At 40.3% G+C, this 17,532-nt stretch overlaps 1 protein-coding gene across 1 annotated transcript in view; it reads right to left on the minus strand.

Annotated features, from left to right (window-relative positions):
• Window positions 1–17,532, minus strand: part of slit3 (slit homolog 3 (Drosophila)) — a 713,397-nt gene that overhangs the window by 167,222 nt on the left and 528,643 nt on the right. The window contains exons 10-13 of the mRNA XM_034181986.1: window positions 17,385–17,456; window positions 15,366–15,437; window positions 9,671–9,742; window positions 2,364–2,507 (exon numbers count right to left, since the gene is read on the minus strand). Of these exons, the coding sequence (XP_034037877.1) occupies window positions 2,364–2,507; window positions 9,671–9,742; window positions 15,366–15,437; window positions 17,385–17,456 (360 nt within the window). The remainder of the gene's footprint in view (window positions 1–2,363; window positions 2,508–9,670; window positions 9,743–15,365; window positions 15,438–17,384; window positions 17,457–17,532) is intronic.

Below are 17,532 nucleotides of genomic sequence, written 5' to 3' on the forward strand. Positions count from 1 at the left end.
TTCACATATCCTGTGGCATCCCCATTTAACTCCTCTAGAGCTATATATAGTTTTGAAATAACTTTACTACTTAACTCTGATTTATATGAAGCCAGGAAAATTTTAAGTATATTTAACTGAGAAATATTAACATTCCTATTTTTTATTTTTTTTTGCTGTATATAATGCCTTAGCTGTAGGTATCTATGAAAATCCTGATTGCCAAGACCAAAAACTTCTGAAAAATCATCACTTCATCTCTTTTTAATTACCACCCAATACATTTTTGGACCATGTTCCCACATTTTAAATGTGCCGTCCACTGCATTTGGTGCAAAATCAGTATCATATACCGTATATGATACTGATTTTGCACCAAATGCAGTGGTCTCGATAGCCTGCATTTTTCTATCAAGTTGTACTTTTTCAGGATTTCGGACCACAACCTCAGAGATACCCACAGCCAAGGATTCACATTTTGTCTCCAGATTTTCTGTAATTGCACATCACACAAAAAAGCTTTTACTGGATCACATAAACCCAGCAGGACCTTCAAGTGAGCAGCTTGGTAATAGCTCTTAAGGCAAGGTAAAGCTAGACCGCCCTTTTTTGGCAATTGAAGAGTTCTATATTTAATACGCAGTCTAGCATCCTGCCATATGTATCTAGATATAAATTTGTCCCATTCTCTAAAATCCTTCTCTGTTAACTCAATCGGAAGGTTTTGAAATATATATATAGCAAGCGTGGCACTATATTCATCTTAATCACCTCCACTCTTGATACCAAGCTTAAAAAAGGGATTAAGTTCCATTTTGGTAAATCAGCTTTTATAATTGATATTACCTTACCATAATTTGACGCTTTCAGGTTTCCAAAGTCTTTTGATAGGTGAATGCCCAAGTACTTCATTGATTGTTGCTCCCAATTAATCGAATAGTTTTGTTTTATAAATTGGTTTGGTTCAAAATATATCGTATTGTATCGGCTTTTTCAAGCGTCTGCTTGGAGGATCATCTGAATAAATTCAGATCAGTGAGTATGACTAATGTTTTTATCCCAAATTAGTTATAAATAAAGTTATAAATGGAATGAATGAATGAATGAATGAGTTTATTTGGTGCACAGATTCAACAATAAACAAACAAGCCAAAAAAAAAAAAAAAAACATAAAAAGAACAATTTAACAGTGTACCCGTGTGGCTGAAAGTTTGTAGGCAGAAGCAAAAGCTTAAAAACATCCACCCCTTTTACCACAAAAAATGAAGAACAACAAATACCAAAGAAACAAGTGCAAACAATATAAATTAATCAATGAACTAAAATTGCTCAACAGAACCAAACAATAGTGCACAATGCAGAATCCAAAAACAATTGCAAAGTTGCTAAACCTATTTCTTCATACTATAACAAGTAAGTATATTGTTTTTATATAGCTTTTTAAAGCCAACTAAGGTACCAAATAATTTAATGTTCTTAGGACATTTTTTTAAATGTTAACACCTTTAACAGAAACACAATGACTTTTTACAGTAGTTTGAGTCTTTAATTTCTCAAATAATAATGTTCCTCTCAAATTATAATTGCACTCCCTCATTTTAAATAGATCCTGGTTATGTTGAGGTAAAAGTTTATTTTTAAATTCATACATTATTTGTATTGTGATGTAATCAACCAAGTCCCAGAATTTTAAAATATGCAAACAGACAAATAATGGGGATAAATGGTTATATTAGTTATATTAGTTCTAATTATTATTACCCTCTCACCAGACAATGTAGACATCCATATTTTTTTGTAAAATAAATTGAAGTTATAAACTTAGATCAACTTTGTTCCATTTTTTTTCTTTTACTTTTAATTTTGACAAAAGCTATGGTTTATTCACTGATCCTATTCATATTACAATTTAATATAACAATAAAGTATTTTATTTTAAAAGATTATGTATTTTGCAGATCTGAAAATGAATTGATCTGTGACTTAAAACAGTGATCTGATCCAAACTATGGGTTTTGTGATCCTCGAGATATAAAGAATGCAAACAGACAAACACAAAGATGGGAGTGCACAGTGTGACCTCTGCTAAATGGCAGAGAAAGGCAGGTAATAAAAAACATCACAGAATCTCTTGACTGCCTTCTTTTGTGACATTATCTTCATGATGATGGACTGCATTTTTCCATCTATATCAGAAGCTCAAAGTGCTTTACACTAATGCCTCACATTCACCCATTCTCACACACACATACACACACACGTTCATGATGATGTTGTTCTGACACACACAAGTTTATGAAAACTTCAAGCTTAACAAAATTAAAAAGAATTACGGCATCTAAACCTAAAAGAATTTGCTTTGATTTGGAACAATTTGTACTTACAGAGTTTTGATGGCTCGCAGAGGAGTGAAGAGCCCTTTGCTGATTGTTTGCAGTTTGTTGTCATACAGTGACAGCAGGTTAAGATTCTGCAGATCTTGGAAGGTGTTGACTCTCAGACAGTTGATTTTGTTGGCATTCAGCAGCCTGAAAAAACAAAAAAGAATTGATCAGCTTTCGTTATCCAGATGTACTTTTACGTATATAGCTTATCTCTTTTCTAAGGTGGCTGAGAGGCATCATGATACTTCCAAATTAAAACAACCCAAGCATAAGCAGGAATAACTTACTTACAGAAAAAGAAAAGAAAGAAAGAAAGAACACACTTGTAAAGCCAGAGAAGACAAACAGATATACATGCAATAACTTATTACATCCGCCAAGGACATAAAGTGTTGTCTTAATTTGAAAGTGCTGTAGTCCTTATTGGCAACTGTACCTTTCACACCCCCCCCCCCCCCCCACCGCCCCTTTTCATCTCTCAGCCCATAAATGCACTTCCACTACACAGTCATGATTATATGTGTACAGTGCATCTGGAAAGTATTGACAGCACGTCACCTTTTCTATATTTTGTTATGTTACAGCCTTATTCCAAAATGAATGAAATTCATTTTTGTCCACAAAATTCTACACACAATACCCCATAATGACAATGTGAAAATTGTCTTTTTTTGAAAATTTATTAAAAATAAAACTAAGGAATCACATGTACATAAGTATTCACAGCCTTTGCCATGAAGCTCAAAATTGAGCTCAGGTGCATCCTGTTTCCACTGATCATCCTTGAGATGTTTCTACAGTTTCATTGTAGTCCACCTGGGGTAAATTCAGTTGATTGGGCACGATTTGGAAAGGCACACACCCGTTGACATATAAGGTCCCATAGTTGGCAGTGAACATCAGAGCACAAACCAAGCATGAAGTCAAAGGAACTGTCTATAGACCTCAGAGACGGGATTATCTCAAGGTACAAATCTGGGGAAGGGTACGTAAACATTTCTGCTGCTTTGAAGGTCCCAATGAGAACAGTGGCCTCCATCATCCATAAATGGAAGAAGTTCAGATCCATGAGGACTCTTCCTAGAGCTGGCTGCCCATCCAAACTGAGCGATTGGGGAGAAGGGCCTTAGTCAGCTGATCAAGAACTCGATGGTCACTCTGTCAGAGCTTCAGCATTCCTCTGTGGAGAACTTTTTGGTGTGAATGCCAGGCATCATGTTTGGAGGAAACCAGGCACCATCCCTACAGTGAAGCATGGTGGTGGCAGCATCATGCTGTGGGGTTGTTTTTCATCGACAGAAACTGGGAGACTAGTCGGGATTGAAGGAAAGATGAATGCAGCAATGTACACAGAAATTCTGGATGGAAACCTGCTCCAGAGCGCTCTTGACCTCAAGCTGGGGTGACGGTTCATCTTTTAGCAGGACAATGACCCTAAGCACACAGCCAAGATATCAAAGGAGTGGCTTCAGGACAACTCTGTGAATGTCCTTGAGTGGCCCAGCCAGAACCCAGACCTGAATCCAATTGAACATCTCTGGAGAGATCTGAAAATGGCTGTGCACTGATGCTCCCCATCCAACCTGATGGAGCTAGAGACCTGCTGCAAAGAGGAATGGACAAAACTGCCCAAAGACAAGTGCATCAAGCTTGTGGCATCATATTCAAGAAGACCTGAGGCTGTAATTGCTGCTAAAGGTGCATCAATAAAGTATTGAGCAAAGGTTGTGAATACCTATGTACATGTGATTTCTTAGTTTTTGATTTTTAATTAATTTGCAATATTTAAAAAAAATTGTTTTCATGTTGTCATTATGGGGTGTTGTGAGTAGACTTTTTATGGGGAAAAAAAAATCAGTTTACTCCATTTTGGAATAAGGCTGTAATATAAAATCTGGAAAAAGTGAAGTGAATACTTTCCAAATGAATACTTTCCAGATGCACCGTATTTTAGCAGTGGTACATTAATCTGAAAATTGTGGTTTTATATGCTTTCACTTTCTCTTCCTGAGCTGGAGAATATCTGTTGGGTAAGAGTGTAATAACTTGTTTTGACGGGACAGACAGATGGTGAGGGAAAATATACGGCTGGAGCGAGGAGATAGAAGAATACAGACGTGACAGAGAGGAATAAAATGAAGCGAAACAGACAATTTTAATCTGGAGTGGTGCAGATATACATTAGAGAGGCTGACAGTCAAAATGTGTGACAGAGAGCGAGGGAGAAGGAAGAGTGTGATAGGAGCAATTGGTAAATGACAGGAGAGGTTTGCACCTCCATCCTTCCCTTCAGCCACAGCAACAATTCATTAGCTCTTATAACCAGACTGGATTTCCTCGGGACTTCTCCCTTCTCCTGGTACTCGCCTGCCTCACTGTCCATCTTTTTGCTCTTTGCGGCTTGTCTCTCTATCACTGCTTTCTTTGTTTGACAGGTGACGAAGTTGGCCAGTTGAGCCTTACGATCCCAAGTCATCCTAACAAGCGCATGCACATTTGTGCGCTCACGTGCTGCTCTGCGACATATACACGCCTCATTAAGCAGCTCACAGGAGGAACTAATTACTTGAAGTTGCACCAGTAAAACAAAGCACTGCAGACTGTGCAAACAGACCAACAGCGACAAAGCAACAAACATCTTCACCATTGTGGGGACGAGCGCCAAAATCTGAATTTGAAGAGGGCAGCTGACATGCTTACTGACTTCATCAGTGAAAGCTGATAAATAATTTATAATTGCAAAGCTGCATGGGAAAATATCTAACTGGCTTTTAGGAGATGATAAGTTTCTGTCTGTAAGGGGTGAAATATTAAAAGGTACCGACTTTTACGACACCTGCTGAGTGAGCATCAACACTTGCAGGCAGTGTCTGTGTGGGACTAACTAATGGTGTGAGAAGATATGAATATAAATTTTCCATATGTAGGAAAAGTAGGGCAAACTCAACCAGAAAACTTTAAAAGGGTCATACTGTATATCACTTCAACATGCCAGTCTAAGTTACCAGGCCCCTTCATAATCTTTCTTGTAAGATAAATAAAATAAAATGATAAATGCATTTTTGGGGGTGTGGGTGTCAACTCATTTTTAGTCTTTATAAAATTCATTATGTTAGTACAAAATAGGGTGCTACGATATGCGTAGGATTGGCCATGAAGCTCTTTGGTGCTGGTGCTTATCTCCAGATTTTGTAAAGGATGCCAGTCCAGTGCAGGTTACTTCCCCAGCCAACACTGGTAGCCTACCCATTTACACCTGGGTGGACAGACATAGTGGACATGAACTGGTCTTGTCCAAGTACAAAGACAGATGGTATGATCTGGAATCAAACAAAAGTCTACATGTTGGTTACCCAACACCATAACCGACTGACCTACCTGATGTAAATTTTGAGAAAGTTTCAAGAGTTAACTATGGTTTTATCTGATTTCTCTGTAAAAGAACATCCAGACATCCTGATAAAAAATCTAGTTGTCCTTATACAGTGGAGCAGGTAGCTTAGTGGCTAAGGACCTGGCTGTCCAATCTGTAGGCGCTTGAATCATCCTCATGCTGTCTGTCTGTGTCCCTGGACAAGGCAGTTAATCTGCTTTGCCTCAGTTCACCCAGCTGTAAATGGCTGCTGGCCTCGGCCGGTGAAGTAACGTGGGTCAGACTGGTGCTCCATCCTGGGGGAGTCTGCTTCACACTACGGAAACCGGAGATAAGCACAGGCACCAACTAGCCTCAGGGGCTCCTGCACCAACATCGTCCCTCACCACTTCTCATTTTAAGACCAGTTTGCCCACTGGCACACAAATGAGTGCAATTTTACACAATATATATGCTAGATTTGAAAATTACAACAGTGCCAGTTGTACATTAAGAATGACGTGTGTTGCACTGTGCACTGGTTACCACGGGAAGGAAGTTCGGGACCTGGATGTCTTGTAATCAGATATTAAAGTTTGGAACCACAAATATACCTTCAAAACTGAGGTGATATCCTAAAAATACCCCATTTTCAGTTGTGCAAGAAATACTTTATTTCTGTGGTTTTTGTATTAAATGGAAGGTCAATCAATCAATCAATCAATTTTTTTATATAGCGCCAAATCACAACAAACAGTTGCCCCAAGGCGCTTAAGGTAGAGGTTTGTTTTCTGTACACATGAAATTGTGGGGTTATGAGGATGTTTCACGTGAAATCCAATCACTCTTAGCTGTAAAAGGTTGATTGAAAAAGGTTTTGCATAATATAATCCCTTATAATTATCCCACTAGAGTATCCACAGGTGCATGCACAACCAAATATAAAGCAGTGAAAGCAGTTTATGTCTGCAGCGGCACAATATACTGATCTGAGATTTGCGCATCTTTGCAATGTGTTAATAATTTTATGACAGACATAATCCGACATGCAAACGCAAACTTCAGATTTCCCTGCAGTTTCCTCCGCCATTTCCATTTCAGCATTTCTCCAAATCTGTTCATTTCCCTCCCTCCCTCCACCTATTCATCTATCTATCTTTCCAGCCATCTCCCACCCGCTGCTTCTCTGACGACGCGTTATGCATCCAAATGATCCACCTAAGCCTGTAAAAGGTGTTTGCGGGTTAGATTCACTCATCCTCATTCTCTTTGCTTCGCTTCACTTTACGACAGAAAAGCCCAGAACATTAGCTCTTTCTGCAGTGTGGACTGCGGCACTTGTGAGGACCATATGCCATATATGTAGCCGTTATAGGAGGACACGTACGCTGACGCACTGCTGCATTGTGACTCTGTGTCCAAGACGACTACATGTTTTCTCTCGCTAGACATTAAATGTTACAGCAGCTAAAACATTACAATTTATTACTTGTGTGGCCGTTTGTTTCATGGATTGTTTCAGAGAAATGTCCCTGCAGATGTGCTGACATCACACTTACAGATGGGGGAAGCACACCGAGAGGAGATTCTGCCATAAATTAGTAATAATTCTTGTGATTTGATCCGGTGATTACAGGTGAATACTAAAGTACCTCATGCTTGATTCACTGCCAAAGTACTGCAGCATCGTGAAGCACAATGACCTATAAGGATGTCCTTGGCTGTGATGAGAGGTAAAAAAAAAAAAGAAGTAATCTGCTGTGGATGGGACATGTAGTCGCCAAGTTATGAAATCCCTTTGCAGTCAAACCTACTCATTATGAAAATTTTATGGTGTAGTTGTTTTAACAGTAAGGCTCAACCATTTCAGCAACTTTCATGAAAATGGGATCATTAGTTGTTCAGTAATCCGCTTCATAATTCTTTTATAAAAATTTCCTGGCACTTTCATGGATATATGCCCCAAACTTTCACCGTTTGTATTCCAGGTCACACCGAATGTTTTCAGAAAGCTGAATAAAAATCAGGGCACTGTTTCCTCACAGCAAGAAGGCCATGGGATCAATTCCCACCTGTGGCCTTTCTATATGGGGTTTGCATGTGCTCCCCATGTTTGTGTGGGTTCTCTCCAGGTGCTTCGACACAGCCAAAGACATGCATGCTAGGTGAATTGGAAACTTTAAATTGTCAGTAGGTGTGCATGTGGGTGTGAATGTGTTTGTCTGTATGTGGCTCTGCGACAAACTGGCGTCCTGTCCAGGGTGTACCCCGCCTCAAACCCTATGACTGCTGGGATAGGCTCCAGCCCCCCATGACCATTATTTGGAGTGAGCAGCTGATGGTGAACAAAATGGCCTTTCTTACAGGCTAAGTTCATAAACAACTGGTCCAATTGACAATGATGACTGAGGCCAATAAAACATGCCAAAATACATGTCTCACCAATGATTGACAGAACAAAGCAGGATTTTCTTAAGAAAGATGATGTGAAATTTCAGTTACAGTTTGCCAGAAGTTGCATGGGAACCTTGAGCCTAGACTTTATCTGCTTTCTTGAATGAAAATCCCTCTTTGTTCTGTGCCATGAAAATTCCATAAGGTATATCTTCTATTGTAGTACATTCAAAATATAAGGAAGAACTCTACTAGTGTATACTAAGGTACTTCTGAATATCTAAAAAAAGACTAGAGCCACTTAGGTGCCTGGTCTTGAGAACCAGGGATGGTAGGTTGAAAGGCTTTTTTTTTAATCCCATGGGAACTCTCCTTACCCACCTAAGTGGCTCAGAAATATGGACAGCATGTATATAAGTGACATTTACACAATCAGGGCAGTAAACAACATATACAAGAAATATAGTAACGACATAATATTATAGGAGTTAGCTCCTGAAACTTAAATGTTCATACAGGAGAAGATTGTAGTATACATCTACCTAGTCTGTGGACTTGTTATAAAACTAAATTATAGCTAGTAGGGTAAGCTATAAATATGGTTATGTTATTATAGAAACAGAATATGTAATATGTTTTAGGTTTCTATCTAAAGTTCACCCTACTAGCTTACTATAGGAAGACAAATTCCATACTCTACATGCTTTTTAATGGAAACCCCAAACTTAGATACTATCTATTGATATCTATTAAGGAACCCATAAACTGAAGAACCATTAAAAATCTACACCAAGTAAAATAAAAGTGTAAATCTCAAAAGTAGACTACCTATAGCCAGATGAGCTACCGTTAATTTAGCCGTTAACTAGCCAACTGTACCTTGCTAGCAAACAAAGATGATTAAGCTGTATAACTGGGGATGCAAGAGTCAAAAGCCCGTAACTCCTTCAGAATGGTCACGTGTGTCTTGGTGGTTAACTCACTACTCTCATTCTTGCCCGAATATTTATTTTGTTCAACTACGTATGGCCTCTGAAAATGGCTGGACTGTGTATAACAAATAGCTGCACTTCATGAAAGGTCATTTCAACTCCATTGTGGTTGTGCATAGAGGTAAAAATGTAAAGATTGTGTCACTATCCAAGTACTTATGGACCTGACTGAATGTGCCTGGCTCAAACTAGCTTATTGGTGATGGTAATGCTAAGGATTTCTTGGCCCTGCAGTAGGTGACCTATAATAGCTTGCTGCGAAGGTGCATAATATGACTCCTTTGAAAAGATGCACAATTCACCGGGTATTGATTATTTTTCTTCGTAAACAAGCAGGTATATCACATTTTGAAATCACTTCTTTGAATTAATTGACACCGCAGTTTCTTCTGAATGAATCAGCAGCAGTTAAAGCCTATGGGTGTCAGATGGTGAGTGAGAGTTTTTAACTTATTTTACATTTTGCAACCTTTGCCTGAGTCTAGTCATGTGTTTTACAGTGTGGTGATGGGTCAACACGCATACACACAAGTACCTTCACAACAACAGAGCAGACAAACGGTACTTACAGCAGCTGCAAGGAAACCAGTCCATCAAATAATCCTTTGGGCAGCTCCGTGATCTTGTTGCCGTACAGCACCCTGTACAAAGTAGCCAAAACAACGTCATTTACTTTAAAGTGCTAACAGGACTTGGCTGTGCACCTACAAGGAAGTAAAATACTTTGTTTTGTAGCATTTTTACTCTTTGAATCAGCTACAAGAATAGAGCAACAATATTTACTACAACGTTTTTTGTGCATCATGAGACTAGAGTTTGTCTAATTTTTTTTTCACACGCACATGCACACACATACAAAACCCCAACTCATTCATGTAACAGATAAGAGCATTTATATGTCATTATTAATGTGCAGTCACTTTCAAAGCTACTGCACCTCACTAATGTGCACATTTGGCATGTGGTCCATGATCCAACTGGCAAAGTGTAGTGCTGTGGTTCTGTGTCCACCTCTCCACCCTGTCCACATGGCCGAAAGGGCATAGGTGACATTCCCTTCTAATTGTAAGTGATCGTCACACAACAGGATTTTAAAATTATGTTTAGGTTTCTAAAACTTGAGAGACCACACACGTGAAGATAAAAAATCATAGATCTAACAGGTTTGGTTGTACAGTGTGTGGTGTTCAGCCACACGGTAAGGACAACAACACCACACACAAACAGATTTCATTCTCAGGTCAGACAGGAAATCTCGCAAAATCTCTCGAGATTAAACGTGACTTCAGAGTAAACAAACGGAGATACTTTGTGGACTATTTAAAATAGAGGGAAAAAACAATACAAAAAGAAAAAGAAAAGGCATTCTTTAAAGGAGTGGAGACAGCGCGACCACCGGACTTTCTAGTAAGTCAGAACAGCTGTTTTGATTTTATTGTCCGCTCTGTGCTTCCATCACCTCACTTTCTGATTGGCTGCACATCACATTCAGCAGACTGCGTGCTCGTTTGTGGTCAGAGGACACAACACACGCTGCGATATTGGGCCAAAAAAATCCAACATGTTGAATATCCCCGATTTGCGATCGGAGCGCTCCTGACGTCCTTCTGAGCAGATCAGAGCGTTCTTAACACACCACACACGGGAGGAATATCTGATAAGATTATCTTTAGTGTCATCACGATTGTCGGGGCATCCTTAAGATTGTCGGAAGGGGAAGATCGGGTCCGATATGGTCCTAATTATCCTGCTGTGTGAACCCGGCCTTAGTCTCCCAAAGTAACTATTCATTGAACACAAAGTCATTCCAGTGGTAACCAAGGATTCTCCGAAGAGACCTAGTACCACAAACATCTCGCTGTCGCCCCACATCACTGACTACAGTTCCAGTCTCAGGACATGAATCAAAAGTACAAAGTAGTGTGACTGACAATAGTTGATCCGTGATCTGTATAGACCACCTCCCACAGTTTGGCATGCTGGATTATTTTTGTTGTTTTGCTTGGAACTATGGATAATTTGCAAAATTTGTGAGTTGTATGCCAAAGCTGGCATGCCCTCTTTGACTATACGGCAATATACACACGAGATGACTCTGGTGATGACTTGGACTGGTTCAACCTATTTATCCAGTTTACTAAAGAGATCTGATAGCCGTTATGCTCTATGCTCCAATGACATGTTATGTGTTCATGTACCTCGTGTTTGCACTGACGCAGGAAAGAAAGATTTTAGTTTTTCTGCTCCATCTGATTGGAATGTTCTCCAATCCGAACTGAAACTGTCTGGCTTGACCTCTTTGAAAATCTTCCACTCCATCTTAAGAGATCGTGAACAGAACTCTTTTGCACAATGCCTGAGTTTCTAAACTCAAATCTATTTCTGACTTTTTTGCTCCACTTTATTATGACCAAAATGATGTATGATGATGTATTTTTTGCATTCTATTTGTCATTAACGTTCTCATGATGGCGTTAATCTGACCATGATGATGTGTGCTGCTGCCTTTCTTGGCCAGGTCACCCTTGTAAAAGAGGTTTCACTCTCAGTGGGACTCTATTTGGTTAAATAAAGGTTATTATTACTATAATTATTATTAAGTTTAAATAATTGTGTGAGAGTCATTCTCACAGATACTTATTTTTAAAGTAATAATTGCAGAAATTTGAAGCAAATTTGCAGGTAAATTGAATTAGTTGTGTACTGTATTTAGACCAGTTATGCATTAATGTGGAGGTAGCATGTTAAAAGCAGCATGTGCCACTTTGCACTTGGTTCGCAGCAACCTGATCAAGTCCAAGTCCAAGCACACACTTGGAGTGTGTCCACTGCATTTTTCCCGGTGCCCTCCTGATCTCACTGAGCCTAATGCAGGCAGGGTCACAGCTGTTAGTAAAGATTTTTGCAGGCTTTTTGCAAGTGGCATGCACGCACGGGAGGAATTGCACTAATACATTGCAGAAATTAGATGATGTCCAGCACCACAGATTGTGCCTGGCATTTCCAACCCAATATCACACCATTTGTGATGTTACGGTTAGAGTTATGGGAAGGGTTAGGGTTAGAAATAGTAAAATAACAAAACCTGTGTCACGAAAATGTGACTCATTTTGTGACAGGAGCACAAAAAAGGCATTAGACTGGGCTGCAGTACCTAGCAAGAGGGTGTTCTATTTGACTTTTAAATATTATTTAAACATTCTACATCTTGTTTTCATTCAGGACCATGGGCAAAAGGTCCTTCAATAAGGGGAAAGTAAAGTTAGATATTTTTGCTGATCCAAAAAATGATCTGATCCCTGGCTATAAACCATGAAATGACCCAAACCATGAGGTTTGTGATCCATTGTACCTTGTAAGTGGATGTCTCTATGTTGGACTCTTCCACACCATACAAATGTAATTTTGATGGATGAGTACAGGTCCTGATCCAATTTTCAATTTTTTCAATTTATTTTCATTTATATAGCACCAAATCACAACAGAGTTGCCTCAAGGTGCTTCACACAAGTAAGGTCTAACCTTACCAACCCCCAGAGCAGCAGTGGTAAGGAAAAACTCCCTCTGAGGAAGAAACCTCAAGCAGACCAGACTCAAAGGGATGACCCTCTGCTTGGGCCATGCTACAGCCATAAATTACAGAATAATTCACAAAACAAATATACAGGAAATGCTGTTGGTGCACAGGACAGGAGGATCTTCAACACAAATACAACTCCAATCTCTGGATGGAGCTGCACCTTAAACAGAGAAAAAACAGAATCAGGCATCAGAAAGACAAGAAATACAGTATAATTTACCAGCATTAAACAACAAGAAAAACAAGAAATACTAAGGTGATCGCCAGCCACTAGCCCTAAGCTTCACTAAAAGACCCAAAATGTCAGTAAAGTTGAGGCTGCAGCACGCTCTGTTTCCTAATAAAATGAATTAAAAGAGTAAAAAGCGTAGAACTATACGAGGTCTATTAGAAAAGTATCCGACCTTATTATTTTTTTCAAAAACCATATGGATTTGAATCACGTGTGATTACATCAGACATGCTTGAACCCTCGTGGGCATGCGAGAGTTTTTTCACGCCTGTCGGTTACGTCATTCGCCTGTGGGCAGTCTTTGAGTGAGGAGTCGTCCACCCGCTCGTCGATTTTTTTCATTGTTTAGGAATGGCTCAGAGACTGTTGCTTTGTTTGATAAAAATTTTTTCAAAACTGTAAGGCACAACTGAGTGGACACCATTCAATAAATTCAGCTGGTTTTCGGTAAAAATTTTAACGGCTGATGAGAGATTTTGGTCTGGTAATGTCGCTTTAAGGACGGTCCACGGCGCCTGACAGCGATCTGCGCTTCGAGGCGGCAGCGTCTCGCCGTTTCAAGTTGAAAACTTCCACATTTCAGGCTCTGTTGACGCAGTAAGTCGTCAGAGAACAGAGAACTTTCAGAAGAAGTCGGCATGAGGAGTTTATTCGGACATTCCATTGTTAACGGTCATTTTGTAATGAAAGAACGTGCGGGCAGAGTCGCATGTCGGGCTGGACCCGACCGCGGGGGGTCGCGGCAGGAAAAACACCTCCGTTGGAAATCTTAACGGGCAAGTTGGAACATACCCAAGCTGTTAAACAATTTCTCAGTTACTCACTTGTTGAAAGCCATTAAAAGCCGCCTGAATTCTACAAATGGTTTTCAACACGGAGGTGTTTTTCCTGTCGCGGCGCACACAGATTTGCCGAGTCGTCACGGAAACGACTCGGCGAATTTGCGTGTACGTCTTTCATTAAAAAAATGTCCTTAAACAGTGGAATGTCTGCATAAATTCCTCATGCCGGCCTCTTCTGAATCTTCTCTGTTCTCTCACGATGTCCTGGGTGAATTAAGCCTTAAATTAGGATGTTTTCAGCTCGAAACAGGCCGACGACAGCGCCTGGAAGCGCTGCAGGACGTCCCGCTCCGTGGGAAGTCCTTACACTGACAGAAACACCCCATAATCTCTCATCAGCCGTTAAACTTTTCACAGAAAACCAGCTTAATTTCTCGAATAGTGGCCACTCGGATATTCCTCACAGGTCCAGAAAAAATTTTGATAAAGCAACGCGCGCCGTCTCGAGCAGCGTGTGAAACAAAGGAATTCAGCTGAGAGGGCGGGACCACATCTCACTCAAGGCCTGCCCACAGGGAAATGACGTCACCGACACGCGTGAAAAAACTCACGCATGCGCACGAGGGTTCAAGCATGATTGGTGTAATCGCATGTCATTCAAATCCATATAGTTAAAAAAATAAATAAAAGGGTCGGTTTATTATCTAAGAGACCTCGTACTATGCCAGTATGGTAGTCATATGATCCAGGATCATTACAAACTCAGGCACTGGTTTAACACTTAAAACCACAAACTACAGTCTAATAATGTTAGAGTCCATCAGTCCATCCCTCTCACCCCAAAACCTTACTGTTTGCACAAATTAGTTTTATATGCACCTGGAATGATTCATTCATGTTGAATGCACTCATCATGTTCAGTCAACATAATATTTAAATGTCATCTTTTTTACTGTTAATCCATCTCACTTTTTCTAAAGGGTGCAAAGACTGACAATCGTGATTACTGTTTGTGTGAGGTGTTTCTATTCCCAACCTCTGCGAGGACATCACAGATATTCAACTCTCTATTTTCAGTGAGCAGAAGAAAAAGAAACAAACTTTATACTGTAGTGTGCTTTTAAAAAAGGCTGTTGAGCTTCATTTGTTTAGTTACATTTCCATTTATATTTTTTCTTTGACAGAGTTGGAAAAAAAACACACTAAGGAGAGTTATTTTATCAGAAGTGCTACTGTTGATTGCCAAACATTAAAATAATTGCAGGTGCAGGATTTAATTCCTGTTCGTGCCTCAGCTGGCCTCTCGGTTGACATTCCTGTTAAAAATGGCGCGGCTGTGATTGGGTGTTCAGTCTTAACGCTCACCAGGCTTCACCTTGTCTGCCCCCTTCTTGTCCATCTTGTTTTCCTGCTCTGTGATTGATTCAAATTAAACTGTCCTTCATGTTCTTATCACATTCGCCCTCAGCAGCGAACATGCATGCTGAGTGCTTGCAAAGCTGCACAACGACACGCCGACGCATACGATACATATGTGCACGGTCTGCAGCATCGTGCTCCGGTTGTCAACACTGATGGCAACGTCACATTTTTATTTGCTAAAATGCGTCAGACTGGAATTACTTTCCTGTCTGGATGTGTGACTGCACGCACACGTGTGCTGTACTTACAGTGAGGTGAGTGAGCGAAGGCCGCTGAACGCATCAGCTGCAATGTCAGAGATCTGGTTCTTACTTAAATCACTGTGAGGATAAGGGAGACAGGAAGTGGGGAGGGGGGAGGAGGAGGGGAGGAGAGGGAAAGTAAGTGCATTAATGCAACACACAGTAATGGGGTTCAGTCCGTGAATGTCCTCGAACTGTCTGACAATTGATCACAAGAGAATACAGCAGCAGAGGTCAAGGCAAAGGGCACGAGTTAAAAATGAGCGGCTGAATGTGGAAGTAAACGGGAGAGTGACGACAAGGCAGGAGAGAGAGGGAAAGTGATACGAGAGCGAGAGAACCTGCTGGTGTGTTCAGTATCGTTCATGTCATTGACTTTCAGTGCTGCAAGAGTTATTGAACAGGTCTGCTGAGGTGAAGGTAAAACTCCCTCTGTGAGCGTGCACTAGCCAATCTTTCAAATGGTAAAATATTAAAAATAAATTACTCTTTTGGAAAGTGTTTACATTTCCACACTATTCAGAGTCATATTAACACTTCTGAAGTGTTAATTTAACACTGTCAGGGTTAAATTTGCACTGTCAATGTAAAAGTTAACACTCAAAAGGTCTTAATGTTAAAGAGTGGACACATGTAGACACGTTATAGTCTTAATTTAATACTGGCAGCTTCGCTGTACATAGGCCACTCTCATTTTCAAGATGGCTGCCGTCTTGAAAAATGGCTGCCATTCTGTCATATTAGCTGTGTCCCGTTTCAGGGTCTGTACAATTATAAAGGCTGTGTCCTACGAAGTTCTTCAGGCTTTAGGACTTCAGAGACAGCGGAGGCCAGGGGAAGGAAAAAAATGCTGAGAGCTGAGACGGTTTAGTCCACTGAGCATTTTGCTATTGCTTAGCTTTTCCGGTTCCTACCCCTGTTGCCTGGCAACCTTGACAGCTGCATTTGACAAGATAGTGTAATGGGCATAACCCCTAATTTAGTATTTTCCTGTACTTGTTTACGTGTTACTTATAAACACTGATGGACTTGTACATATGGAGCCCAAAAGCATCATTTTGTTGTTGTTGCTGTTTTATTTAAATTCACCAACCATTTTGTCTTAAAAAAAAAACAAATCGCCCAATGATTCATGGGATTGTTTGGGCTGCGAAAGATAACACCTGTTGTATTCTTCAGTTTCAGTGGACAGAAGGCTCCACACAGCGGCAGCCTTCGAAGGAGCCTTTAAAATGGGAATGCCCAGTTGCACCACTTATGACGTATGCAGTTGACAAATACAGCCTTAGAAGGGTGCAGCTCCTGAAATGAGACTTAGCTATAGAATTGCACAAAATCTCACCATGTGGTGAACTTAATATCCAAAAGTAGGTTTTTGACAACAAAGAAAGACAGGCTCATCGGACTGATGTTTGTCCCTGGATATCATCGAGCAAAGTGGATGAGAGTCTACAACTCTCTCTGAATGTGACACCAATCCATCACAAATTTCTTCCCGAGCTGGTACCCATTTACAGCTGGGTAGAGTAGAATGATGCAGGTCCAAGGACACAGACAGGTAGCTTGAATGGGAGTTGAATCCAGGTCTTTATCTTGAAAATGTACCCAGAGCTAATAGTTATGGTATTCTCATGCACATTACCTACTTTTTTTCCTTTGGCTTCTTCCGTTTGCCACAGAAAATCTGTATAAAGCTGCATGTTGATTTCATCCATATTTTATGCCAGGTATGGGTGGGCCTTGAACCCAGAACCTCCTTTCTGGGAGGCAAGCTTGCTAACCTCTGCACCTGCTACCCTTATGTACATTATATCATTGTAAAAAAGATTAAAGATCAGTTAAAGCTACTGGTTGGCTGTGGATCAAAGTACATATTACTTTTAGTTGTGTCAGTAGAAAAAAATGTGTTGCATTGCATTTCTCTCTATACCAACAATGTGAGCTCAGGTCAGCTTGTGCATACAGTAATGATACGAGCATTTACATCTGCACTGTGCACATCTGTGCAGTTTTACAGAGACTTACATCCTCTTGAGTTTCTTGTAAGTAGAAAACGCTCCTGCTGGGACACTTTTAATCAAGTTCTGCTCCAAACGGCTGGAAAAAGCGAGAGAGAGAGAGCAAAAGAGAGAGAGAGGTCAGTTGGAAGAAGACTTTCAAAAACCTAAAAACT

Source organism: Thalassophryne amazonica, chromosome 11 (assembly GCF_902500255.1).
Source record: "Thalassophryne amazonica chromosome 11, fThaAma1.1, whole genome shotgun sequence".
Lineage (NCBI taxonomy): Eukaryota > Metazoa > Chordata > Actinopteri > Batrachoidiformes > Batrachoididae > Thalassophryne > Thalassophryne amazonica.